A 26,261-nucleotide genomic window follows, 5' to 3' on the forward strand; every position below is an offset into this window, starting at 1 on the left:
CACTTAAATTTTGAAATAAAAAATCAAATGCTACCTTAAATGTATAAAGTTAAAACTTAGTGAGATTTTAATAAAATAACTGCTAAAATAAAAATTTTAATTACACTTAAAGATGTATAGGACATTTGTTACTCCCTCCTCTCCCCTGCCCGGAACTTGGGCCGCAGGGACGCCCCTCGCCCCGCCCAGGCTGCCTTCGGACCTCGCGCGCAGGCAGTGCTGTGGCCACCCCGGCCGGCCCGCGAGGACCCCGCACAGCCAAGATGGCGGCGCCCGTGTGGCGGACGCGGAGCCTGCTAGAGCTGCCGGCGATTCTGGGCCGGGGCTCCCGTGACTACCGGGCGCCTCCGCCCCCGCGCCGCTCGCCAGGGCCCTGGTGGCCGGACCCGGACGACCCGCTGACCCCGCGCTGGCAGCTGGGGCCGCGCTACGCGGCCAAGCAGTTTGCGCGGCACGGCGCCGCCTCGGGGGTGGCCGCCGGTTCGCTGTGGCCGTCGCGGGAGCAGCTGCGCGAACTGGAGGCTGAGGAGCGCGAATGGTTCCCGAGCCTGGCGGTCATGCAGGAGTCGCTGCGGGTGCAGCAGCTGGCGGAGGAGCAGAAGCGCCAGGCCAGGTGGGTGCGGTCGGACAGGCGGGGGTTTTGGGCTGAGGACCTCGTGTGTGCAAGGCCTTGTCCCAGGTGCTGAGCACATAGCAGAGAACAAGATAATTTAAGTGGCGACAGGGAACCATTAAGAAGATAAAACTGAAAAATGTGTGTGCCAGAGAACGACTTTGGTTTGAGACCTCGAACCTCACCAAGGAGTTGACCCTTAAGAGACCTGAATGACTTAGACATAGCAATGGGGAGATCCTAGGGAGTGTTCCTGGTAAAAGGTGCGAAGACCCCGAGGTAAGAATATGCTTTAAGGAGCTGCCAGGAGGTCATTGTGGCTGGGGAAGGGTGGTGGAGCCTGGAGTCAAGGGCAGAGGTCAGACTTGGAGACAGGTCTGAAGGATTAGACTTGAAGAATACAAGACTAGGAACATCAGGATGGTGTCGCTTCTTGGAGGGCAGGCAAATTGGTGGAGAAGCGTGTTCCTGCTTTTTACTGTTCTTGTCCTCACAGTAACTCTAAGAGGAAGAGGGGATCACCCTCATTGTAGAGATGAAAAACCAAAGCCTGGGAGTTTGTGGAGTAGTGACCTGTCCAGTCACCCGGGCAGTAAAAGGTGAAGCTAGAATGTGAACCCCAGTCTCCACCCCATCCCAGCTAGGTAACTCTGCCATGGGGGCTTTAGATCTTTCAGCTTCACCTTTCTAATTCTTAAAAATGGGACTGTGACTGGGACCTACAAAGTCGTAGGATTGGAAAGAAAGGTCCAATCCATTTCTTGCCTTTACAACGGGGCCTGGCTTACAGTAGGCGCTCAGTGATGTCTGCAGGATCAGAGTGTGCTGTGGGAATGGCGATATGGTGTTCAGCTCTCTAGCTCAGGCAGCTCAGTAAAATGCCAAGTTGATTTGGGGTCTCCTCAGGGGGTTTGGCTCTCCTCCCGTGCTCAGGGTCACACACAAGTTAATTCATCCCTCGTGCCTGTTACTTCTTCGCTTGTCTGGGACTTTTCCTGTTTCAATGACCACCATAAGTCTTCCCAGTTTTTCATGGGGGGGGGTGCTGTGGGTGGACGGATGCTCCTTTTCTAGTTGGGTGTTGCGGTCTTCGTCACTCTACCCTCCCCTGCAGGGAGCAGCTCATTGCAGAGAGAATGGCCAAGATGCCACAGATGATTGAGAACTGGCGGCGGCAGCAGCAGGAGCGCAGGGAAAAGGAGCAGGCCGACAAGGAGCGGCGGGCCCGACTGCAGGCTGAGGCCCAAGAACGCCTGGGCTACCATGTGGACCCGAGGAGTGCCCGCTTCCAGGAGCTGCTGCAGGACCTGGAGAAGCAGCAGCGCAAACGCCTCAAGGAGGAGAAACAAAGACAGAAGAAGGAGGCACGAGCTGCTGCACTGGCTGCTGCTGCGGCCCAAGACTCCGAAGCCTCGGCGGCACCCAGTTCCTGAGCTAGCCTCTCCCAATAAAATCTGCTGCCCGACAGCCCCAGCCCCGGAGAGCTGTGTCTTCTCTCACCATGCCTCTTCCTGGCCCCCCCAAACACCTGGGGCCAGGGACTCCCCCACCCTTCCTGGCTCTGCTCACTCAGGGACTCTAGGCCATGCCGACTAACTGGGGCTTCCGGGGGAGAAAGGGGGATGCAATGGGGAAATAATGGAGGAGCAGATGGCAGAGAAGGAGGCTTCTGTTTACCAACATTAATCTCCAGTAATTAGCCAATTACTAGGGGGGGGAAGTGTAGCCAAAACAGACTGTGGTGGTGATGGTGGGGGGTTGGGAGAAACAGCCCTTCCAAGGCTAAGTTGGGGCTGGGGCCCACTGCCTGGGAATGAGAGCCTCAAGGGGGTGGGAGACACTGGGAGCCCCAATCTGCAGAGGCTGACCACTCTGCCCCTTCTCAGCATAGGCATTATCACCTGTGCCCAACTAGCCCCCAGACCCAGATAAGCTGGAGTAGGAAGCCCCAGTAGGCACACACCACAGGACTGGCTTTTAAAACTTTATTCACTTCAAAACCTTTATCAGAGACACGGTTCTGTCCTGGGGTCAAGGGGGTGGCCTTAACCTCCAGAACAGCTCTGATGTTACTGCCTCCCCAGGCAGGACCAACCAGGCCTCAACCTCTCCAGCAAAGGGATACAGGCCAGAGACCAAGGCCAGACTGGGGAGGGGGTCCTTGGGCCTCTTGAGTTTACCCCAGATGGAAAGGTTGGGGCACTTCAATGGAGGATCAAAGTTTAGGGCTCCAGCTTCCCCTCACCCTGGAAGAAGGGAGGGAGGTCTCAGGGGCTCTTCAGGGGAGGGGGAAGCAAGCAGCCGCCTCTCCATCTGGCTGCAGGGAGCTGGGACAGAGGCCAAGAGGGGCCCATCTGTCGCCTCCAGTCCTGCCAGTTTCTTAGAGCAGGCAGGGCTGGGGCGGGGGATGGGAGACAGCTGTCTGGCCTGGGTCTTCTCAGGCCAAGATGGGAACGGGGGCCACTTGAGGAGGATGGGAAATAGGGTTTTTTTTTTTAAGGTTTTTGATTTTTTTCCACTTCTTAAATAAACATGAATATATATATATTTTTTCTTTTATAAAACTTTTGTGGAGTTGGGGGGTGGGGAGGTTGGGGGGGCGGCCTGGCCTCCCTGCATCACTCGTCATCAAAGTTCTGACTCAGGAGGAAGTTGGCAGCCAAGTTCTCGTTTTTTTCGCAAGCGAAGTAGGCCTGGATCACCAGGCTCTCTGGGAAGCCCAGGGCTTTCAACTGCAGGAAGACGGGTGGGTATGAGCAGGGGCTGGGGGCCCTGCCCACCAGGAAGGTCACCCCCCCAAGCCAGGCCTCTTACCCTCTCTATAGCTTCTTTCTCCTGTGGTGTCACCTGGATGTAGTTCATCTGCGGGGCCTCCTCACCTATGGCGCCCCCCTCACCCTCCACATCAGAGATGTCTGCCAGCTCCCCGGGGGGCTCATTCAGCATCTGGATGAACTGCTCCTGGTGCCGGCTAATTTGCTGTGGAAGACAGAGGGGAAGGGACTGTGAGCCCCAGCACCTGATGCCCACCAGGGTCCCGATCACCGCCCTGCTTTTTCATCCCCTCAGCACATATTTAGAGGCGGCCTATTCTGGCCAAAGAGCAACACGATAGTGGATACAGGCCTGTCCTGGTGGAGCTGATGCTCCGGAGGAGGGAGAGGCTGTAAGCAAATAAATGGGTCATTATTTGCAATGGAAATAGGGGGCCTGGCATACAGTAGGGCCAACACTGAACTCTACAGAAAAAATCCCACAGGGCAGGAAAGAAAGGCCTGTGATCTGCAAGATGGGAAGTTTCCTCCAGATAGAACAGTAAGTGCAAAGGCTTGGAGATCTAAATGCACTTAACAAATCCCAGAAACAGAAGATTATGTGGCAGGAACAAAGGAAACAAACAGCAAAAAGGGAACAAAACAAAGAGACGAAGACAAAGACCCGACCTGCTTGCTTCTAGTGTCTTCTAGTATGAAAGGACACCCCAGTGAAAAGAGAAAGACGTGATCTGTGTACATGTCAAAAAGACCTAATTCATCTGGGTGTTGCATACCTGCAGGTTCCGCAACTCTCTACAGTTCTGTTTTGATGTATGTCTGACTTTAACTTCACCTCGAAAGGGTTTTTTCAAGAGTCTGGCTCCTGGTGAAGAATGCATTGTGTGGGCGGTGCCCCTCGGGGGGCAGCCGGGGAACTGGGTGGGGAGGTGAGATGGCCGCTGTAGGGGCTAAGTGCAGGGCCGGACAGAGTGAGATGTTCTGAGAAGAGAGGTGATGGCAGACCCCCAGCAGGCACAGGGCTGAGGCTCAAGCCTTCTGGGGATGGGGAGGGCTGGGAGGAGGATCTGCTCTGAAGTCTTAAACGTCTACAAGGCCCTTTCATGTTTGCGTCAAGTCAGCCATCGGTTAAGTGTGGCATTTGGAGGTTCCGGTTGGTTACATCAATTTGGAAGCATATCATTGCTCCAGATGATAATTTAGGGAACACTAAACAGAAATGAGGATAAAGGCGTGCAGCCTGTGCCCTGGAACACCTGGAAAAGGTAAGTAGGAGGAGGCAGCAAAAGGGACTGAGTGAAGGAGCAGCAGTAGATGACGGGCCCTAAACCAGGCCTTTACAGATGATCCAGAAAACCCTGTCACCTCCAGGGTCCACTGCCCCTCTGCTTAGGAACCTTCAAGGGCAGGATGGAACCTTACTGAGTACCGTGGTCCCAGAGCTAACTGGGATACACCAGTTCTCAATGGTGCCATACAACCTTGTAGGCACTTAGGATGCACTAACTGCATGTGAGGCCAAGCCAGAGCAGAAAGACACAGAAGGTAGAGCAAAGGACCCAGAGGCAGACACACACCACACTAGCTGCCACACCGCTCCAGACCCCTGGTATCTTCCTCTGTGAGATGATAACAATGGCACCCACACCTCGTAAGGTGTTTGAGAAAATTACATGAAACCAGGAAGATCATTAGATCAAGAGCAGCAGGGGGCTGTCACTAGTCCTGATTTCCAAACACAGAAGGGGCTCCTAGATACCACACTAGGCGAGGCTAGCTTTCTGAGGCTGTGGTACCCACAGGGGAGTGGAGGTGGTGCCTACCCTGGCTCTCTCCACCCCCAGGGCCGCACCTGCAAAAGCTGAGGATTCTCTTGGCCCAGCTGCTGGAGCAGGGCAGGCAGCAGAGCTGGGTTCTGCTGAATCACCTGCCGCATGTTCTGGAACTGGGGCTGGTCCCGCAGGAACTCCAGGGGGTTCTCTCCTGCTAGCAGAAGAAAGATGTATAATCAGACAGCATGCTGGACTCCCAGAAGCTTGGGGGCCAGTGTGGGGAGGGTGGAGTCTGACACCTTGACAGCAGACACCCAACATACACATCTCCCAGTCCGCTTACCTCCTTCTGTGGCTGGCTGCTCCGACACCTGGCTCTCCTGGACAGAACCATGTTCTGGCTCGGGGCTCCCAGGAATTCCCTGTCAGGGGTCCTATTTAGTTCTAATGCACATCAGAACTGCCTCCCTTCTGCATACTCAGCCCTGGCCGAAGACAGGTGAGGCCTCGGCCCTGCCCTCCATAGACCCACCCCATCACTCATGTCCAGGCTCCTGCAGGAAGCCTTTCCTGGCTGGAACCACAACCCAAAGCCTTCAGAGGGCAGGTTTTGCCTCTCTGACCACCCGTCAGGGCACGTAAGCCCATGTACTCCCTTGAGGCCTCCCCAGGAGGGAGCAGCCCCACCTCACCGTGAGTAGATACTCCACGGCTCGGTGGGGGTTGTTGTAGCTGGCTCTCAGGGCGGCCACGACCCGCTCCCGCTCATAGCCCATGGACATGATCTCTGTCAGCATCGTCTCATACTCAGAACCAGTCACTGTGGAGGGAGCAGCAAGGCCTGGGTCACCAAGGAGGGAGAAGGGTAGCTCCCAGACCCTCCCACACCCACACAAGGCCCAGCTGCTGGCTGGGGCACCCAACTGCTTCTGCCCTGGGGACCACCCACCCACCTAGCGTGGATGCTGCGTCTTCCTCTCGCCCGCTGCTACCTGAAGAGGGAACAGAGCTGCAAATTCAAGAGAGAGAAATCGGACCCTGGCTTCTGGCGGCTTGCCCTCCCCCAGGTTAAGCAGGAACACATATGTACTGGAATGTGCTGGGAGGACAGGGCCCAAGGTGTGCTGGGAGGACAGGGCCCAAGGTGGGGCTTCTGCTCCCTGGCCTTACCCTGACACGGACTCCGGGGATGTCGTGGGAACTGATTCCTCCGATGGGCTCTTGTCATCTCTGGCAGTAGGTGGGGGATGGGACATGCCTGAGGCAGGGGCCGGAGGGAAGGATGTGGAGGACTCCGGGGCAGCAGTGGGTGAGGCCTCTGGGGGTACTGAGGTGCCTGGGCTAGTTTTGGCCTGTGACACCCAGAAAAAGGAGCAGGCATCAATTTCCCTATCTAGCCCCAACATCCCATCCCGTCTCAGCCCCGCCCTATTCACAGCCTATCTCTCCCAGGCACACTGGCTCTTTGTCAGCTCCCTAGCTAATTCACCCACCCTCCCAACCAGCACACTTCACCTACCTTGGTCACCATAACAACCACAAAGTTCTTCTCATCAATGCGATAGTCCCTGATGGGAACGTCATCACTCAGGATCTTGCCAGCATAAATGAGTTTCTGTCCAGCCACAGGGAAGGCATCACGACCCTTCTCAGCTTCTATCTTTTCCTTTAGCACCTTCACCTGGAAGGAGAGGAACACTCATTGCAAACCTCAAGATTCTTTCTTGAGTGGGGAAGAGGGAGGAGGGAAAGAGACCACAGGCCTCAATGGCAGAGAAAGTAAGCTTTGTAGTCAACCATGCCAGATTCCAGTTTGTTCGCCTATTCCACCAATCGACGGAGTGTTCACCAAACACTACACACCAGGTGCTACTCTAAGTATTGAGTACATAATATAACACGGAACAAAACTCAGCACAAGTCCCCACTTCCCCAAAAGTAACACTAATGCGAGGAAAAGAGAAAACAAATATGACTTCACATAACGTAAAGTATGATGAAAAATAGAGAGGGGCGCCTGAGTGGCTCAGTGGGTTAAGCCTCTGCCTTCAGCTTGAGTCATGGTCTCAGGGTCCTGGGATGGAGCCCTGCATCCGGGGCTCTCTGCTCAGCAGGGAGCTGGCTACCCTCCCCACTCTCTGCCCAGTTGTGATCTGTCAAATAAATAAAATGTTAAAAAAAAAAAAAAGAATAAAAGAGAGATAAGATTCTTCATTCCACACTGCTGACAATGCTCAGTGCCAAAAGCATCTTATGGGGATAATACTAAATGTATAGTATCACTTTTAAAGCCTCACCACTGCATGAAGTAGCTATTAATCCCATTTTATGTTTGAGAAACAGAGGTACAGGGCGCCTGGGTGGCTCAGTGGATTAAGCCGCTGCCTTCCGCTCAGGTCATGATCTCAGGGTCCTGGGATCGAGTCCCGCATCGGGCTCTCTGCTCGGCAGGGAGCCTGCTTCCTCCTCTCTCTCTCTGCCTGCCTCTCTGCCTACTTGTAATCTCTCTCTGTCAAATAAATAAATAAAATCTTTAAAAAAAAAAAAAAAAGAAACAGAGGTACAGAAAGATTAAGTAGCTTGCCCAAAGTCAAATAGTTGTACTAATCGAAAAACAGGAGTGCTTCCATTTCTACAACACGTAGAGTTCAGGGTCTCCTTCGTGAGGTAATTGTTCCAAAAGTGCCAAACACAGTTAGACGTTCAGTAGGTCTGTACACGTACTCTTTTCAGCTAAAAACCAAATATGAATCCCCGTTCTGCCATCACTTGCTTTATGTGACTGTGGCAAAGTTCCCTAATTCTTACACTCCCACATCTGTAAAATGGAGTGAAATTGTCAAAATGGCTCAAATAAGTTTGTTTTGCATCTTTAGTAAAATAATACTAAATCGCTCAGCAGGTGGTAAAGAACAAATCGTCAACAAACACAGACGACTGACACTCAGGCCGTTTATTATCATTATTATCGTCACTGCCGTCACCACTCGGGATCTCCTGATCACCACTCTCAAATTCAGCCACCAACGTCCCGAGATGTTGCAAAGCTGGGAACTCGGAGCCCCCGTCCCAGAGAGCGTGGCCCGGCCGGGAATCTGAGCCTGCGGCTCCCGCGACCCACGAGGGCGCTGACATTGAAGCTGGGGCCTGATGGGTGCCCCGGAGGTGGGGCCTCGTCCGGAGACCGGCCCGTAAGTGCCCTCAGTACGAGTCGCCGGGGGCTGGGCCGAGAACCAAACGGAGGTTCGGCAAAGTCAGGCAGGCTGGGAGGGGTGGGCAGAATCCCGCCCGCGCCGTCCTCCCCGCCCCTCCTGTCGGGATCCCTTTCTCCCCGCCCCCACTCCCCCACCCCCACCCCCGGCACCCGTCGTTCCCACTCCCGGGCTCCGGTCCAGCTCCCACCGTCTCGTCAGGCTCCATGCGGATTTTGAAGGTCTGCTGCTGCAGCGTTTTGAGCGTGATGGTGACGGCCATGGCGGGGCCGGAGCAACGCGGCGGCCCCGGGATCCTCACACAACATGCAACTCACGCCGCCGCCATCTTAGCGCCCAGCCGCACCGCGAGCCGACCGCTTCCGGGGCAGGAGGTGCGCGCGCCGACCACCAAAACACGTGACCTGCGCGCGCCCCCTTAGCCTTGGTGAGCATGCGCAAAAAAGAGGCCTTTGGCCAGGCATGCGCAGACTAAACTCGGCTCCCGGAGCAGCTTCTCATTCAGCACGCATACGCATCACGTGGCTTCCTGAGTGACGCCATGCCCGTTAGCGGTGACGTCATAGGGCCACAAAATGGCTCCGACAAGCTCCCTTTTCATGTCCTTAGGAGTTTGTTGATTACATTGAACAAAAATTTTTCGTGTACTTGTAAATATTTTTATTTCTTCATTTTTTTGTTGCCCAAATGAGTTTTGTTCTGGTTTGGCCGCCCTCACAGGAAACCTCACTCAGGACTGGATACTCGAAAGGTCACCAACTAAAAAAATGAAAATTCTAAAAAATTTGTCCGTGGAAGCAGGGACAGGGGGCCAATTTGGGGCCTCATTCATTCCTGAGGGAGAACTGGATTTTTGGAATGAACCTGTAGTACTAGCTCCTGGGTGTCCCACCTCTCTGCTGCTCCTCCCCCAACCACTTTGTTCACCCCATTATCCCCAGTCTGACCCCGCAAGTATTTAAGGAAACTGTCACCTTTCCAGGATTCCTTACACTAAAGACAGAATACTCTCCGGAGACTTTCCCCGGCTGCATCAATTCTGGATACCCAGAGGGGTGGAGCTAGGCCATTGGACCCAGGTGGGAAGCATGGAGGCACATCCATGAACAAGGTATTTAAGGATTAGTTGGTCAAAGGCTAAGATCATCTCCCAGTTACTGGGTGGAGGTCCTCCCACCCTAAACTGACCATTACCTGCCTCCAAACCTGCTTTTTCGTTTCCATTCAAGCACTCAAGTCCAGAACAAAGCAGTTACCGGACACCTCACCCATGGCCCAACTGTAACCAGGTCACTTTGCTTTTTCCCTTCATGGCGTACAGAGCCTAGACATTTCCACCACAGTGGGCCAGGCTGTTCAGGGTTTCTTGCCTCTTTCCTGCAACAAGGGACATAAGCCTCAGACCACCTACTGAACTTTACAGGCAGCCTCTTGGACCCAAAGTGATGGGCTAAGCCTCAGGGGTCCTAGACCTTGTTGGTCTGTCATCTCTGCACCCTCCTTGGGGCCATCTCTTTCCCTCGGAGAATTCAAAGACCACTGGTGGTGCTATTTATTTACCATCTCTGCACCTGTATTATAGCTACTGAGTAGTATTAAGAAAATGTTTAAAATGGTCCAATCATCCTATGTAGTCTTGCTTGTTAAGAGGTATACATGGTTCACTGGGAAATGGATGGCATGAAATGGTGCCACACTGTGGGTTCATAGCCCTGCCCTACTCAAATTCTGGAGCTCAACCTCCTCATCCAACTGAATTGGTACTAGAAACAAAAATCACCAGCCTGGTGCAAAGACTCAATGAGTTAGTATGTAGAGTATTTGTAATGGCACTTCTATCACTATTTTCTCAGTTTTGAGGTTGTGAGGGGGAAACAACAGCCCCTTGAACCTTATGGGGACATTCAACCAAAACTTGAGCTGCTGGAAAATGAGCCTTACTCAAGAGTCACCTCCCCCAGAAGGAGACACAGGAGAAGACACAAAACTTAATTTAATAGAAATTTTGTTTGTAGTTCTTACATTCTCAGTGTGAGCCAAGCTGGAACCCACTGCCCCACCTAGAAGTGGCCCAGTCCTGGGAGCAGGGGAAAAAGGGAAGTGGTCGGTGGGGGTCAGAGCTCAGGCCCTAGGAGCCCTGTTCTTCCTCAGTGCTGGGGGCTGGGGATGCCACCCACTTCTCCTGCCCCCCCCCCTGGGATCAGGAAGGAAAGCAGATGGAAATCTTGGGCCTGGGGCTTCTCTTCCACACTCCCCTGCCCCTTTCAGGTTGGAGGGGAACTAAGGGAACTGGGGAGAGAAGGGGACAGAGGAAGGCAAAGATGTCAATCAAGAAAGAGGAGGATCAGGAGTAAGGACTAAAGGAGAATCAAAGACAAAACACATTAAAAAAAAAAAAAAAAAAAAAGAGGGGAGGAAACAAAACCAAAATCCACCCCAAATCAGAACCCGCCTGGAAAAAAAATGAAAGTTCTCCAGTCTCATAGAGACATTATTTGGCGCAGCCGGCTCTGCGGCGGGAGCGCTCAGGCCTCAGTCCAGCCCTGGAGGCAGCGGCATGGCCCCTACAGCTCATCCTTGGCCTGGCCAGCGGCAGCATCTTCCTCTTCCTCTTCCTCCTTATCATCTTCATCCTCCTCATCCTCATCTTTGTCTTCCTCATCTTCCTTGTCTGCCTCCTCCTCTTCCTTGCGTTTCTTGTCCTCCTCCTCCTCCTTTAGCCTCTGCTCCTCGTCCTGCTTGTCCTTCATCTGCTTTTCTGCCGCCTATACAGAGACCACATACCTCAGGGCCTCGCCCTCACCCACCAGGCCTGCCTACCCCCCCCAAGTCCAGGACCAGACCCTGGGCCCACCTTCGTGACACCCCAGGTCTCGTTTCCAAACTCCTCTGCATATGCTTCATCGTTGGTGATGAGAAAATTGTCGAAGATGGTGCCAGACTTGACCTGGGGGACAGGAGGATGGATGGAGAAGTGGTCAGAGGGCACATCGGATGTCCTGGCCTTGGACAAGTCCCACACCAGCACCCTCCATATTCCCATGACAACTACACAATGCCCTTCTGATTTTTTCATCCGTAAAATGGCATTTCTCAGTCTCTTCAAATATTTTTCTAGTACCAACTACATGCCAGGCACCATTCTAAGCATAAAATGTTTATTACTTAAGAAAACTGACAAAAATTTGATCCCTTCAAAATGGAATTTTTTCAAAAATTTTTTTCTCATAGTCACATTCTTTTTTTCTCCCAGTAAGCTCTGTTCCCGATGTTGGGCTTGAACTCATGCCTGAGATCGAAAGTTGCACGCTCTACCGAGTCAGACAAGTACCTCTGAAACTAATTTCCTAACGAGATTATCTAACCAATTTCTAGTTATTAAGGGCAGTTAAATTTGTTTGCATAAAGGAACTTAGAAGGGTACCTGGCACATAATAAGCAGCAGCCATAAGCTGCTGTGAGAACTCCATAACAACAGACCAGGAAATTCTTCAGGAAAAGCACCACTTTGGGCTCAGATCTGCCCGAGGTTGACTGCTACCATCCCTTTCCTCCTGGATGACCCTGAACATTTAAATACTTCAGGAATCCCTTATGTGTCTCACCTGCCAGAGATCTAAGCCCAGAACAGCAAAGTTTTCATAGGCATAGATGTTGCTATCAGGGGAGTACTCAGGGTTATCAATCTCTGGGTGGATCCAAGTGCCCTTGTAATCAGGGTTGTCAATCTGCCGGGGCTTCCACTCGCCCTGCGGAAGGGGAAAAGGGAACCAGTGGTTGAGTGGTGGTCGGTGTGCTACCCGCTGTGCACCCCCACCCTGCTTAGAGCCCCAAGTCACCTTGTACTCAGGGTTCTGAATCACAGGTGGTTCCCACTCTCCATCCATTTCTTCATCCCAGTCCTCTGGCTTTTTAGCATCAGGGTCAGGGATGTGCTCGGGCTTGTCCCAGTCCTGAGGGTACGTAAAAAAGTCAGTCAACCCAGCTGTCCTCTGCACCCTCCACATGGGGAGCCTCTGCCCAAGCACCAACCTCAGGCTTGGAGTCTGTGGGGTCATCAATCTTGGCCCGCTCATCCCAGTCTTCAGGCTTTGAAGCATCGGGATCCTTTATCTTCTTGGGAGGGAGGAAGTCCCAATCATCCTCCAAGGAGCCTGATTCCACCTGGCTGTTGTCAATCTTCACCTCATAGGTATTATCCGGCCGCACAATCAGGGTATACAGGTGTGTGAATTCATCATCCTGAAGAGGGTGGGAGATGAGTGGCCCCGCCCACCATGCTGGCCTGAGACTCCCCTATCGCCATTTGTCACCACCCCCAGTCACACCTTGCAACGGATGTCCTTGTTGATCAGGACGTTCTTGCCCTTGTAGTTGAAGATGACGTGAACTTTCTTGGTGCCAGGGCCACAGATATCAGGGCCTAGGTGGAAAGTGGGTGCAGTCAGAGCAAGAAGCTGCCTGCCATTGCAAAGCTCCCCTTTACAAAGGAAGACCTGCTTCTTAAGTTCAGGTCTGTGAAGGGTCACAGGACAGGAATCAGACCCTGACTGGTACTAAGGAGTAAAGGTGTGGCCTTTTAAAAAGGAAAGGAAAAGAAAAAAAAAACGTAACAAACCAACAAAAAAATTAAAAACCGGCTCTAGAACTTAATGCCCTTACCTTTAACATCAGGAAACAGCTACAGAAAATCCCATACACTACCAGTTTCCGACCAACAACAACAAAGCAACATTCTCAGCCTCCCTTCCAAAAACAAGCCTTAACTACATAAGTACTTCTCGTGTTCTCAAAACTACCTGTCGGGGGCTTTAAAGAACCCATGAGATTTCAGTCTCCCTCTAACGAATCAAAGGTCAGGACCAGGGTGGGGCCCCTTACCGAACATGATGTTGTATTCAGAGTCTCCGTGCATGTCAGTCTGGTCCAGACCATCTGGAAAAAGCTTCACGTAACCGCCCCCACAGTCGATGTTCTGCTCGTGTTTCACGGTGAACTGCACCACCAGTGTCTGGCCCTTGTTGCTGAAGGGCTCAAATCTGGCCGACAAAGCGTAAAAGCGGGCATCCTGGCTCGTCTGCAGCCCTAGCAGGAGACCATAGTGAGGTCATGGCTCAGTCCCAACCTCCCCGGACCCTAAGCATTGGAGACACAGAGGGCTGCCCCTTCCTCCCCCTGCCCTGCTCATGGGGGATTAACCAGGCTGTGTAAGTGCAGGGCTTCCTCCAGGAAGTCCTCCTGAATCCGAACCCCCACCAGCCCCAGGATCTTACCTTTATCCTTCTCCTGGTCACCGTAGAACTTGCCGGAACTGAGGACAAATTTACCAAAATCTGACTTGTGTTTGGATTCGATCCAGCGGTCGGTCCACCCGTCTAGGGGATCAAAGGGGCAGGTCAGTGCGGCCCTACTGATTTCTTCCCACTGAATATCTCCCAGTAGCCTCAAACACTGGGAAACAGACACCCCTTGACTGACCCCACCCCAACCTCTGATTTGACACCTTCAATGACTTAAAGGCTTCTCCAGCAAATCCTAACTCCCGCCGCGGGAGTCTGCTGCACCCTCGACGCTCCCCAGGGACATGGTAGGGAGGCTCGCCGGCGGCTCTCGTCCCCGGAGCCCACCGTATTGGTCCTCCAAGCAGTAATTACACGGGAACAACGCAAATCTAGGCTGACGGGCCGCCCTCGACGTCGGGACGGCCTCGAGTCGGGACCAGGCCTTACCTCCGTCCAGAAACTGCTCCTTAAAGTAGATGGCGGGTTCAGCAGCGGCCAGGCCGAGGAGGCCGAGCAGCAGCGGTACGGGTAGCAGCATGGCGGGCCGAGGGGGCGGCGGCGCGCGGGCCCTTTAAATCTCTCCTCCGGCGGCGGCTCTGCAGTAGGGACAGACGCTGCCGCCGGCCGCGAGCTTTTATACCCTACCGCCCCTCAAGCCAACCTGGCCCGGCCTCTTGTCCCGCCCTCCGCGCCTTATCATTGGTCTGTGGATACGGCCCTGACTTTCCATTGGACTCTTGTCGTCTGAGCAAGTTAGGGTGTGCCTCGGAACGCAGGGTTCCCAGATGGCCGATTTCTATTGGCCACACAACTGGCCAATGAAGGTCGACCACGCGTTGTGGGGGCCGCCCACCGGGGTGGTGGGGGCCTCGAGCCCCTTCTGCCCAGGTCATGTGACCAGACCTCGACCCAACCCCGCCCTACCCCGCGCGCTTAGCTCCGGGTCCGGGCGTTTAAAGAACGCGCGCGAGTGCCCGTGTCACCGCGCGGGGACCTGGATCCTGCCCGAGCTCGCTCTCTTTCATCCCTCTGCGGGGAGGTGTGGGCACGGTTTTCCTAACCACTTTCTACTCTGCAGCTGGGAAGCCCCCACTCGGACGCGCTCGCTCTAGCTCTCCCCCCGCCCCAGGCTAAGATGGGGCAAAGGGCACGGGAGCTTAGGGGCTGGGGACCTGGGTCCTAACTTCACCCCAGTGCCACAGTCTGCAGGCTGGCAAGTAAAGTGCCAGCTCTCTCCTCTCTGGTCCCTAGTCTTCCCTAGTGCCCTGACAGCCTGTCAGACTGCTGCTCTGTGACTGGGACGAGTCACTTAGCCTCTGAAGTCACAGGAGCCTCCAAGAGGATAGGAGGAGCAACCTCGGCTAGGTGCCGCCCTACAGAATCGCTTTCAAAGCTGTTAGGGTTGTCTTGGGACAGAGAAGGAAGGTTAGAAGATATAACTATGGGCTGTGGCTCCTAGAGTTTGATAGGGTTGTTCCTCTAATCGCAGCCTCCTTTAAACCCTCCCTCAGCCGGTAAAGGGGTCGCTGCCTGTGGTCTCCCACAAACGGCCTGGCTTTTGCAACTAAACGGCTAAAGAGGAGAGGAGGGGGGTTCCGTTGGGGAAGAAAAAAAAATGAGACAGATGGTGGGGAAGATAAAGTCCAAAGGAGATGGGCAGGACCCCTGAGTCTAGAGTGTTCTGAAGCCAGATGCACGTGACTGACAGTGACTGACACTGTCTCCCTGCCCCCAAGCTGCAGGAAGCAGGAAGGAGGTCTGGGGGTTTCCCAAACTCTGAGCAACAGCCCTGGACCTTGGAACATAGAAGTGGACTACGGAAGGGGGGAATCCTAACAAAAGACGAGAAAGGGTCCTTCCCTGATAGTGGTGGGGACTCAGAAAGAGGAGGAATTTGGGAGTCTTGGAGAAGTTGGGTTTCTGCAGGCATGTCCAGTATCACCCAACCTGCACCCCCTCATGAGGAGCCCCAATTTGGGGTGATCATTCCCGGCCTGCCAGTGACCCTCCCACCTTCCTTCCACCGTATGTCATGCACACATGAGCTTGGTGCTTCCTGCTTGAGGGTAGACCCTGTGACTGTCTTAATTCACTTCACCATCCCTCAGTGTCTCTTGCAACACCTGGCACAAAAGAGACTTAAAACCTACTTGCTGTGTGACAGAAAGAAAAAAAGACTCTTGGAAGAATTAAATGTACAAAAACAAGGGAAGTGCTTTGAAGCTAAGGAGGGACTTGGAGATCCACATACTGAATTATTATCAGGACCTCACTGTGACGTCAGGATTGGGTGATCAGGCTCACATAGTAATAGTGATGGTAAAACCATCACAGTAAAGTAAAGGTGTTCTTCTTATGATAGTGCTTGTCACATGGTCCACACTCAATTTAGTATCAGCAGTATGAGTACATGTGTGAGCAGTATTTCACTTAAATCTGTGATATAAGCCCATAACCTCATCTCTATCCAGGAAAGGAAATGGGCACAGAAAGACTAAGCAACTTGGCTGAGTGGTATAAATGGAATTAGAATCTACTTGCACTAATCTCCACTGGCCACCTGTAACTATCAACCATTTGAAATGTAGGTGGTTCCCAACTGAGATGTGCCTTAGGTATAAAACACACATCGGATTTTGGAGACTTACTATGAAAAAAGAACATAAAATATTCCATTAGTAATTTTATAGTATTGAAATGATAATTTGGACATACTAGGTTTGGTAGATTTTTCAGATTAATTTCATCCACTTTGTTTTTAACACTGCCACTAGAAAATTTAAAATTAGATTTGCGTCTTGCATAATATTTCTAGAGGCCAGTACTGATTAGGGTATCCATTATTGCCCTGACATTGATCTTCTCAGAGCATACACTGACTGGAATGCCATCTGAATTGTTTATAGTTTCCGACACCATCTCTACCAACTGCTTGTGGAATCCTGGGGAAGTCGTATCACCCTCTGAGCCACCATTTTCACAACTGTGAAAGGGGGATTATATTAATATCTATGTCAAAGTTTTGGGGAAAATGAAATAACACACCCAAAGCACTGGGCAGAGGACAGGAGATGTCTCTACAGGTTAGCTGCTATCTTGACTATAACTATTATTAGGTGAGTCCCTCTCTCCTTTAGAAATAGGGATGATCTCTGTCTTCCTACCCTCCTTTTAAAAACTTAAAAGTCAGTGATACCAGCGGAATGACTGTCTCTGGAGCCCACCACCTACAATCTTCCTGTAGGCCAAGAGAGAATCCTACAAGGGCAGAGGGCTCCTAAAGTCAGAAAGAGGAAAGTCCAAGGTCACGCCGCGTTCTGGAAGTGTGGCTGGGTGAAACTGAAAACAACACTGCGATTCTGTCCTTGAGGTCTTCAATTTGGCCTCCCCGATCAACCAGACACTACCAGTCTAGCTAGGGCGGAGGCGGGCACTAAGTCTCTCCCACCCTCTAGGCTTCAGTTGCCGCACTGAAGATGGCGGCGTCCTGAGCCTGGCCACAGTCTGCCACACTCAAGATGGCGATACACTCCCGGCGCCGGTTCCGGTTCCGGTTGTTCAGGACCCCCTCCGGGACACGCCGAGCACGCTGGCAGCAGCCATGGCGGACGGCCCAGTGGCGGAGGTGCTGCTCCGGCAGCTAGAGGCGGCCGATGGCGGCCTGGACAGCGCGGAGCTGGCAGCTAAGCTGGGCGTGGACCACCAGGTCGTGGTGGGCGCCGTGAAGAGCTTGCAAGCGCTGGGCGAGGTGAGTCGTGCGGGTGATGCCGGGCCTCCTCGCTTTTGCGCCTGAAGGCCCTGTCTGCAGAAGAATCCTTCAGGAGTCCTGCCTGCGCGCCGCAGGCAACAAGTGAGAGCCCAGAAGCACTGACGTTGTGCACTAGTAAATGCCCATTGAGACATGGTAGGCGTTAGGGAGGGCACGATGGTGGAAAAGGAGCCGCGGTCTTTGCCCCTCACGGAGGTTGCCGTCTAATGAGGGAGACGCTCAGGTAACTCTCAGAGCGATGGAGGAAGTACAGGGAATCCAGAGGTGACAACTGGCCCTGGCTTGGGAGTCAAGGAGAATGTCCCGTGGAGGTGATGGCCGAGTCAGGCCTCTGCACTGAGGAGGAAAGCTCCAGGGATCAGTGGCAGGGATGGGAAATAGATGTAGAAAGGCCTTAATAGAGCCAAGATTTGCAAGGCCTTGTAGGTCTTTATCTCCTGGGGGTACTGGAGAACCATGGCAGGAGCTGGAGCCAGTCAGAGGTGTGTCCTATCTGCATCTCTCTGAGGCAGGATTGGCAGGGGCAGGACTGGTGGTGAGGGGAGGAAGGCAGAGGGTGGCACCTCCCCAAGCGAGAGGGCATGGTGTCTGGTTTTAGGGAGGCAGGTGGAATGGAGAGAGGATTCAGGAGAGGGAGCGAAAGGAGATCCATGGCAAGGCAGGGAGAGCATGGATGAAGCCCAAACTTTTTGACTTGGACAAGTAAAAAAAGGGATAAAGTCATAGGAGGAAGATTTGGAGAGGCCTATGGGCCACCTAGGAGGCTGGATCCTTGGAGCTACAAATCAGAAAACATAACTGAGCTGCATATTCATCAAGCTCATGTTCTGTGCCCCACTTTGGTCTTGGCGTTATTTATCATCTAGTTCTTGTCATTACCCAAGGATAGTAGTACTGATCTCTCCATTTTACAGACTGGACACCTGAGCACTGGTCAGTAACTTGATCAATGTCACTGGAAGGAACAGGCAAACCTGGATTTGAATTAACCGTTCAGGGGCGCCTGGGTGACTCAGTCGTTAAGCGTCTGCCTTCGCCTCGGATCATGATCCCAGGGTCCTGGGATTGAGTCCCACATCGGGTTCCCTGCTCTGCTGGAGGCCTGTTTCTCCCTCTCCCATCCCCTCTGCTTGTGTTCCCTCTCTCTGTTAAACAAACAAGTAAAATCTTTTAAAAAAAAAGAAGAAAAAAATTAAGCATTCAGGCTCTAGAGCCTGAGGTCATCAGTGCAGAGGGCAGGTGTGTGGAGCCTCAGTACCTTGATTGATGTGAAATTGACTTGTGTTGGTCCCAGAAGGTTAAATAGTGGCTGTTTATCATGTCTCAGTCTAACACAGTGATGGTAAGAAAACATTCTAGGTCCTTCCCATAGGTTAATTCAGTAGATGGGGTAGAGCCCATCACACCTTTCTCTTGCTGGTAAGAAAATTAGCTCAGGGAAGTTAAGCAACTTTACCAAGGTCACACAGGGTGTGAGGAGCAGAGCTGGGAATTAGAGTGGAGAGGGAGTTGGGTCGTGTGGGCTCCACCCAGCCTTGCTCCTCTGTGCTGGATCTGAACCCATCCTCATCACGGAGCCTTGCATTTCTGTGTGTAATGTGGACCTGGGGGCCTTTTTCTGACACTCTGGGCCCTGAGATGGCCAACATGTTAAATGTGGAGATGAATCAGTTCACCTGGGGGTGAACTGGGGCCTTAAAAATCTTTCTGAGATTCAAAAGTAATGGAACTGATTTTCTATTAGATACCATTCTTAATACTTTACTTCTCCCTGAGAGGCGTGAGCCGTCATTATCCTTGTGTCACAGAAGGAAAACGGAGGTTTGGCTAGGGGTGCTCACTCTGCTGGCATGTGGTGCCGCTCAGATATGAAGCTGTCTTCAGGCACTGTGCAACCCAGGTGCTGTGGAAAGGGCGTGCCTGGCTCTGAACCCTGTCTCTTTGGGTCTTCCCTCTGCCATTTCCTTCAGGTCATTGAGGCTGAGCTGCGCTCCACCAAGCGCTGGGAGCTTACTGCCGAGGGCGAGGAGATCGCCCAGGAGGGCAGCCATGAGGCCCGGGTGTTTCACAGCATCCCCCAGGAGGGCCTGGCCCAGAGTGAGCTCATGGTAAGGTCCTAAGAGCGAGGCCTAGGGAAGTGATGGGGTGAGGTGGCCCTCATGCCCCACTCACTGTGGCCTCGCTCCCCCAGCGGCTGCCCAGCGGCAAGGTGGGCTTCAGCAAGGCCATGTCCAACAAATGGATCCGCGTGGACAAGAGTGCAGCAGACGGGCCCCGGGTGTTCCGAGTGGTGAGTCTCTGCGTGCAGCGGGGCAGATGGGCAGGTGGGCCCCTGGCCCTCTCGGTCTCTCACACCCATCATCACGGCAGGTGGACACTGTGGACGACGAGGTGCAGCGGCGGCTCCAGCTGGTCCAGGGCGGGCAGGCTGAGAAGCTGGGTGAGAAGGAGAGGAGTGAGCTCAAGAAGAGGAAGCTGCTGACTGAAGTGTGAGTGGGTGCCGCCTCCCTTCCATCCCGTGTCACCTGCTTGGTCCTGGGGATTGGGGGGGACGGAGTCACCATGCCCAGACTGGGCCACAGGGCTCTCAGTGTCCTCCCAGCTCTGCTTTACCACGTGGTTGTCAAGAATTTGTGCCAGGCTCATGCCACCTCAGGGCCTTTGCTTGTGCCATGACTTCTGCCAAGAACGGTCTTCCCTTAAGCCAGGCTTGGGCATCAAACCTCTGCCATCCTGACACCCCTGTCTCCCTTTGAGTTCCATAAAAGTTCCTCACTTCTACTTTCCATACCAGTGCCATGTTTCCTTCCTTTACAGCTCTGATTCCAGTGTCCGGAATTTATTGACTGCCGATCCTAGACAGGCCTAGGGCTCTGCTCTGCCAGGGCTGATGTACCCTTTGAGATATCGAGTGGCATAGCATTTATGGGGACACAGGCCGGAGGAGAGCTGCCTGATCCTGGTCCTGGCTCTGGCACTTGTTAGTTGTGTGACCTTGGTCAAGTCACCTGATCTTTCTGGTCCTCAGTTTCCTCTTCTGTAAAATGGCCTCTTTTTCACAAGGTAGTGGGATGATTTCAGTGGAGTCGAACATGCCAGCACGGAATAAACGCTCAAGAGTTGTACCTGTTACTCTTGCTCAGCTGTATGCTCAGTACTTTGAGTAGACCCTGGCACATAGTAGATTCTCATTAAGTATTTGTTGAGTGAGTAAGTGAGCGACAGAGCGATGTAGGTGTGGGCTGAGTAAGAGGATCTCGGGTGATGATGAATGTCAAGAGAAAAATAAAACAGAGTGACTTGGTGGTTGGTGTTGGGGTCAGCATCAGCTGGGAGATCTAAGGAAGCCTCCCGAAGGAGGTGACAGTGGCGTCCCCTCCTCCTCTCTGGCCGCAGGACCCTGAAGACCTATTGGGTGAGCAAAGGCAATGCCTTCAGCACCAGCATCTCCAAGCAGGAGACAGAGCTGAGCCCAGAGATGATCTCCAGGTAGGGGGTGACCCCAGGAACTGAGGCAGGTCGGAGAGGGAGGACAGCCCTCACCAGACCCACGTACCTTGCGTGCCCCAACAGTGGCTCCTGGCGGGACCGGCCCTTCAAGCCATACAACTTCTTGGCCCATGGTGTCCTCCCCGACGGCGGCCACTTGCATCCTTTGCTCAAGGTCCGCACGCAGTTCCGACAGATCTTCCTGGAGATGGGGTGAGCACGGGGCCAGGGGTGGGGCCAGGGGCGGCCCGGCCACTGGGCACAGGCAGGGCAGTCAGGTCGCATCTCCCTCCAGGTTCACAGAGATGCCGACTGACAACTTCATTGAGAGCTCTTTCTGGAACTTTGATGCACTTTTCCAGCCCCAGCAGCACCCGGCGCGTGACCAGCATGACACCTTCTTCCTCCGAGGTGGGTGGAAGTGGCCACGCCATCAGAGGCACCAGGCCTTTCCAGAGTGGCGTACTCATTTTACAGAATAAACTCCATCCTTGGCGTGGCCTGCTGGGGCGGTGTGAGCTGGTCCCAGTGACCTCTGTGGCTTCCTCCCACGTCCCCTCCTGCCCAGTTCTTGGCTCCTGCATGCTCTGCCAGGCAGTTCTCTGCTGACGGGTCACATCATAGAGGTGCCACCTTGACATACCCTGTCCCCCTGAATTCTAAAAGTCTCTCATTTCTAGTCTACTAAGTTCTCACCATACACCAGTCTCTGTTCTGATTCTCCTGCCAGCTGTAGGAGGTAGCAGTGTTCGCTCTCTTTTACAAAGGAGGAATCTGGGCTTAGGGAAGGAACGTCACTTACCCACAGTCATACAGGTCAAAAGTGGTGGAGCTGGGATATGATCTCAAGCTTTTCGGGTGCGCCAAAATCAATGTTTCTGGAAAGAGATCTTAAGAATTCACACATTCACGCAACAAATGTTTGCCAAGCCCCTCCTGTGTGCCAAGGTCTCTGTTAAACATCTGGGTTATAGCTATGAATGAAACATGAAGTTCTTGCCCTGGTGAGACCTGTGTCCTGGTGGAATAGATACTTACTAAATCCTGAGTGGTACTCAAGTGCAGTAATACAAGATGGCAGTAAACACAGTGGAAACTGGCATGAAGGGGTCGGGGCTGTTAGCTTAAAATTAAGTCTTTGTTTAAGTAAAGGCCAAAGGAGATAAGGAAGAGAACCATATATGGGAAGGACAGTTCAGGAGGGAAAGGCCTATGCAAAGGTCCTGAGGCTGAAATGTCGCTGGTATGCGCACATATCAGCTGGGAGGCCCTGTGACTGGAGGGAATGAACAACTAGAAAGTGGCAGAGACAGGACAGGGTAGCCAAAGAGAGAGCTTTGTCCCACCTCCCACCCTCACACCCCAGGAGATGGGAGGGTTCTGGGCAGAGGTGGGGTTGGGACTGACTTGGGTGTTCCTGGCACCCTCTGGTTGCTGTGATTGGCAAGGATGGGAGCTGCACATGTTGCTGTCTGTCCTCTGTGCAGTGGCTGTTTGAGAAATGCTCCTTGACTGACCAGATGATGCTCTGTCCTGCCCAGATCCAGCTGAGGCCCTGCAGCTCCCAATGGACTACGTCCATCGGGTGAAGCGGACCCACTCTCACGGTGGCTACGGCTCACAGGGGTGAGACAGGACCAAGACTTCAGGGTGTCGGGGCAGGGAGAAGGTTTGGGGGGTCCGAGTGCCACAATGCAGACTTCCCATTTGTCCTCCTGAAGGTACAAATACACGTGGAAACTGGAGGAGGCCCGGAAAAACCTGCTGCGCACACACACCACGTCGGCCAGCGCCCGTGCCCTCTACCGCTTGGCCCAGAAGGTGCAGCTCAGCCTGGGCAGTGGGGGAGGCAGGGGGCTGTCCTATAAACCTTCTGACCTCCTCCCGGGCCTGGCCTGCCTATCACCCCCAGAAGCCCTTTGCGCCAGCCAAGTACTTCTCCATCGATCGTGTGTTCCGAAATGAAACCCTAGACGCCACACACCTAGCCGAGTTCCACCAGATTGAGGGCGTGGTGGCTGACCATGGCCTCACCCTAGGCCACCTCATGGGCGTCCTGCGGGAGTTCTTCACCAAGCTGGGTAGGCAGGCAGGCTGTGGTGGGCAGTGGCAGTGGAGCCATGGGAGGATCCCATGCTGCCAAGCTTACCCTCCAGCCCTCTGCTCCCCCGTCTCCCTCGCCCAGGTATCACCCAACTGCGCTTCAAGCCGGCCTACAACCCCTACACAGAGCCCAGCATGGAGGTGTTCAGCTACCATCAAGGTCAGGGGGGATCCTGATATGGGGGTGGGGAGGGATTTCTCAGGCTGCCCACAGTTCAGCCCGGTTCCCGTCACTTCCAAGCCCACTGCCAAGATCACTGCCAGAGCCAGCGTCATCCACACAACCTGCCGTTCTTTCTCCCACCCCTATAGGCCTGAAGAAGTGGGTGGAGGTCGGGAATTCTGGGCTCTTCCGCCCTGAGATGCTGCTGCCCATGGGGCTCCCCGAAAATGTGTCAGTCATTGCTTGGGGCCTCTCCCTGGAGCGGTGAGTGCTTAAACCACTCAGGGTGTCTGGCTGCCATATAGGTGCCTTGCGGGGCCTGGGGGCCTGCAGACTTCAGCGCCATCGGTTTGCTACTCATTCGACAAGCCTTTAGTGAGTGGCTGCTGTGTGCTTGGTCCTGTACTAGGAGTAGGGCAGCACACATCCCTGCCTCTGCAAAGCTGGGCTCGTAGTGCAGTGAGAAAGGTGGCAGTTAGCAAGATAAATAAGTAAATTCTCAGAGTGTGTCTGAAGCCAGCAAGAACACAGTAGGGAAGGCTAAGCAGACAGGGTTGTCAGAGAAGGCTCCAAAGAGGAGGCAGTATCCGAGCAAAGACCAGAGGCAGGTGAAAGGGTAAGCTGGGGTACATCTGGGGAAGGGTGTTCCAGGCAGTTGGAAAAGCCAGTGCAAAGACCCAGAGGTAGGAATGTGTTATATTTGGAGAACATTGAGGAGGCCAGTGTAGCCAGAGGGAGGGAGGAGGTAGAGGAGGGTGAGGAAGAGACCGGACAGATGACTCAGGGCCTTGAGAGCCTTGGGAACAACATGGGCTTTTAAGGAGGTGGGAACCATCAGAGAGAGCCTGATCAGAGGAGATCATGACCTGATATTGCGTTAAAACTGTTTTTTTTACCTTCCTCCCCACCCCAAGCCCAACAATGATCAAATACGGCATCAACAACATCCGGGAGCTGGTGGGCCACAAGGTGAACCTGCAGATGGTGTATGATAGTCCCCTGTGCCGCCTGGATGCTGAACCGGGGCCCCCACGGACACAGGGCGCTGCATGACATGGGCCACCCTGGATAGCCTTCCTTTCCCTGAGCCACAGCTGTCCAGCCCCGTAGCATCCTTGCCAGAGACCTCCTTGTATTTATAAGGCCTCTGTGAGGCCATCCACCCCCACTCCCACCCCTGGTATCTCCTCTTCGGCACCTGCCGCAAGGGAGCAGGTAGCAGGTTCGACCTACAAAGGTGGGCCCTAGGGAGCCCTGCAGGCCATCCACTGGCTAATAAACTGGGCAGTTGTCCTCATATGATGCCTTTCCTTAGGGATGGAGGAGTGCCAGACGCCTGGGTGTGAGGAGCGGTGGGTTGGGGGCCCTGGATCCTCAGGAGCTCCTGGCTTGCCTGGGCTAGATCCCGTTGGGAAAGACAAGCTCCGTCAAGCATTTACCGATCACCTGGTAGTGCCAGGCTCTACCCTAGATGAACAGAAGTCCTTCCACCCCTGGGGAAGGGGCATATGAGAGGGGAAGGCCAAGGCAGGTGCCATAATTCCCCCTGGCAGCCAGGCATGATGAGGTGACGGGTGGAGGCAGCTTTAAAAAAACATTCTATTTTATCCCCGAAAGCATTTCTTTAAGGTCGCCTCCTCTCCCCCCGCCTTTTTAAAAAAAGAGCAGTTTCTGGTTCACAGCAAAATTGAGTGGAAAGTATAGAAATTTCTCATCTACTCTCTGCCCCCACACGTGCACAGACTCCCCACCATCAACATCCCCACCAGAGCTGTGCCTTTCATAACGATGAATGAACTCCAGAGACTTCCTGACCGCCCCCACTTAATGGTTCGTGCACTTCACGCTCTGTGTTGTACATTCTCTGGGTGTGGACAGGTGTGATGCTGCATGTCCATTGTTAGGGGAACACAGTATTTTCAGTGCCCTGAAAGTCCTTTGTGTTCCACCCATTTATCCCTCTGTCCTCCCCCTAAAAAGCTACTCTTTTTTAAAAACCTGGTCTCCTAAGAATTTCATAGGAGCTCCTTAGGAGGAAGATGAGTAGGATAGGGCTTCCTGAATCTACACTGAGCCGTAAGTGGGTTCTCTGTTTCTGTGGAAGTATTTTAAAACAAATCTCAAAGTCTCCAGGTTCCTCACCCCCCCGTTTGCAGGGTCGGCATGCTTTTGGAAATGGGAACGGTACTTCTGGAATCTTGGGGCCGCCATTACAGCCGGCACAGTTGGCAGCTGAGGCTGTGGACTTACCTGGTTCTTGGGTGTGTGTACATACCAATCTCACAGGGGCTACTCGGTCGATTTTTTTTCTTTATTTCAAATTAAATAATTCAGTCATACAGGAATATACTCATTCCTGCAACAAATGTGCACCTTCTGACTGCCAGCCGTGTCTTGAGCTGAGGACTCAGCAAAGGGGAGAGCTCACTCTTGTCCCTGCCCTGGGGAGCTGAGCTGGAGGAAAGGGTACCCTGGAGATATAAACAGATAAATACGAAACTGGAGGGAGGGGTAAAACCACAGAAAAGTGAAGGTGGGTGGGCAAGGTAAAGTGTACAGAACATAAACCATAAAGCCTAATACAGCAAGCACTTAGGAGTCTGCCCCCCAGTTGGATCAAATCTAACCATGGACTACATTTGTTTTGGGTCTTCCGCATCTTAGATCTGTGACTAATGGTTCAAAGACCCCTGTGGGCTTGTCCTAGTTCCTTTTGCCAGCACCTCACTGAGATTGCTCCCTCCTGAATTTGGCGTTTCTCCTCATGTGTTTTTAAAACTTTTGCTACTATATATGTTACTTAAACAAGACAGGTTTGATTTTGCTTATTTTCAGAAGTGACACAGACGCTGCACCATAAAGAAATCGTCCTGCTTATTGTGTGTTGCTTTTCTTTTCAATGAGTGCGTGCACCTGAGCATGTTTACCAGTGAATCTTTTGAGATTTTTCTCCTAGATAATCCACAAGTCTTCAAATCTGGTGCTGCAGGAATGTACATTTTGTTTACGTTGTGACTTTGCCACAAGATACTAATGTTAGCTACTGTTTATTAAACTCTGTGTTCCAGAAGTTCCAACCCTTAA

General features: G+C 53.2%; 4 protein-coding genes across 5 annotated transcripts; 2 read left to right on the plus strand and 2 right to left on the minus strand.

Moving 5' to 3' along the window:
• Positions 1–263: 263 nt before the first annotated feature.
• On the plus strand, positions 264–2,086 carry GADD45GIP1 (GADD45G interacting protein 1). Its single transcript, XM_044254090.1, has 2 exons — positions 264–613; positions 1,728–2,086. The coding sequence occupies exons 1-2, from the start codon at positions 264–266 to the stop codon at positions 2,044–2,046; spliced, it is 669 nt and encodes a 222-aa protein (XP_044110025.1). The 3' UTR covers positions 2,047–2,086.
• Positions 2,087–2,584: 498 nt separating this feature from the next.
• RAD23A (RAD23 homolog A, nucleotide excision repair protein) lies at positions 2,585–8,733 on the minus strand. 2 transcript variants are annotated; one of them, XM_044254089.1, is made up of 9 exons: positions 8,562–8,733; positions 6,679–6,840; positions 6,330–6,511; positions 6,113–6,168; positions 5,852–5,979; positions 5,503–5,581; positions 5,240–5,370; positions 3,428–3,592; positions 2,585–3,345 (listed from the first exon to the last, which is right to left on the minus strand). In XM_044254089.1, exons 1-9 carry the CDS (start codon positions 8,631–8,633, stop codon positions 3,232–3,234), a joined length of 1,089 nt encoding a protein of 362 aa, XP_044110024.1. In that variant the 5' UTR covers positions 8,634–8,733; the 3' UTR covers positions 2,585–3,231. The 2 variants fall into 2 exon arrangements, with proteins under 2 accessions (XP_044110024.1, XP_044110023.1); XM_044254088.1 differs by having other exon boundaries at positions 5,240–5,373.
• Positions 8,734–10,346: 1,613 nt separating this feature from the next.
• On the minus strand, positions 10,347–14,256 carry CALR (calreticulin). The gene is made up of 9 exons (XM_044254091.1): positions 14,101–14,256; positions 13,645–13,746; positions 13,253–13,456; positions 12,700–12,794; positions 12,404–12,613; positions 12,211–12,324; positions 11,977–12,120; positions 11,226–11,318; positions 10,347–11,136 (listed from the first exon to the last, which is right to left on the minus strand). Exons 1-9 carry the CDS (start codon positions 14,189–14,191, stop codon positions 10,936–10,938), a joined length of 1,254 nt encoding a protein of 417 aa, XP_044110026.1. The 5' UTR covers positions 14,192–14,256; the 3' UTR covers positions 10,347–10,935.
• Positions 14,257–17,227: 2,971 nt separating this feature from the next.
• FARSA (phenylalanyl-tRNA synthetase subunit alpha) lies at positions 17,228–26,054 on the plus strand. Its single transcript, XM_044254092.1, has 13 exons — positions 17,228–17,401; positions 19,393–19,530; positions 19,614–19,712; positions 19,793–19,911; positions 20,819–20,911; positions 20,996–21,124; positions 21,207–21,322; positions 22,453–22,537; positions 22,633–22,732; positions 22,824–22,992; positions 23,097–23,174; positions 23,327–23,441; positions 24,092–26,054. Exons 1-13 carry the CDS (start codon positions 17,255–17,257, stop codon positions 24,228–24,230), a joined length of 1,527 nt encoding a protein of 508 aa, XP_044110027.1. The 5' UTR covers positions 17,228–17,254; the 3' UTR covers positions 24,231–26,054.
• The last annotated feature ends 207 nt before the right edge of the window (positions 26,055–26,261 follow it).

The sequence above is a fragment of the Neovison vison genome, chromosome 6 (genome assembly GCF_020171115.1).
Source record: "Neovison vison isolate M4711 chromosome 6, ASM_NN_V1, whole genome shotgun sequence".
NCBI classification, from domain to species: Eukaryota; Metazoa; Chordata; class Mammalia; order Carnivora; family Mustelidae; genus Neogale; species Neogale vison.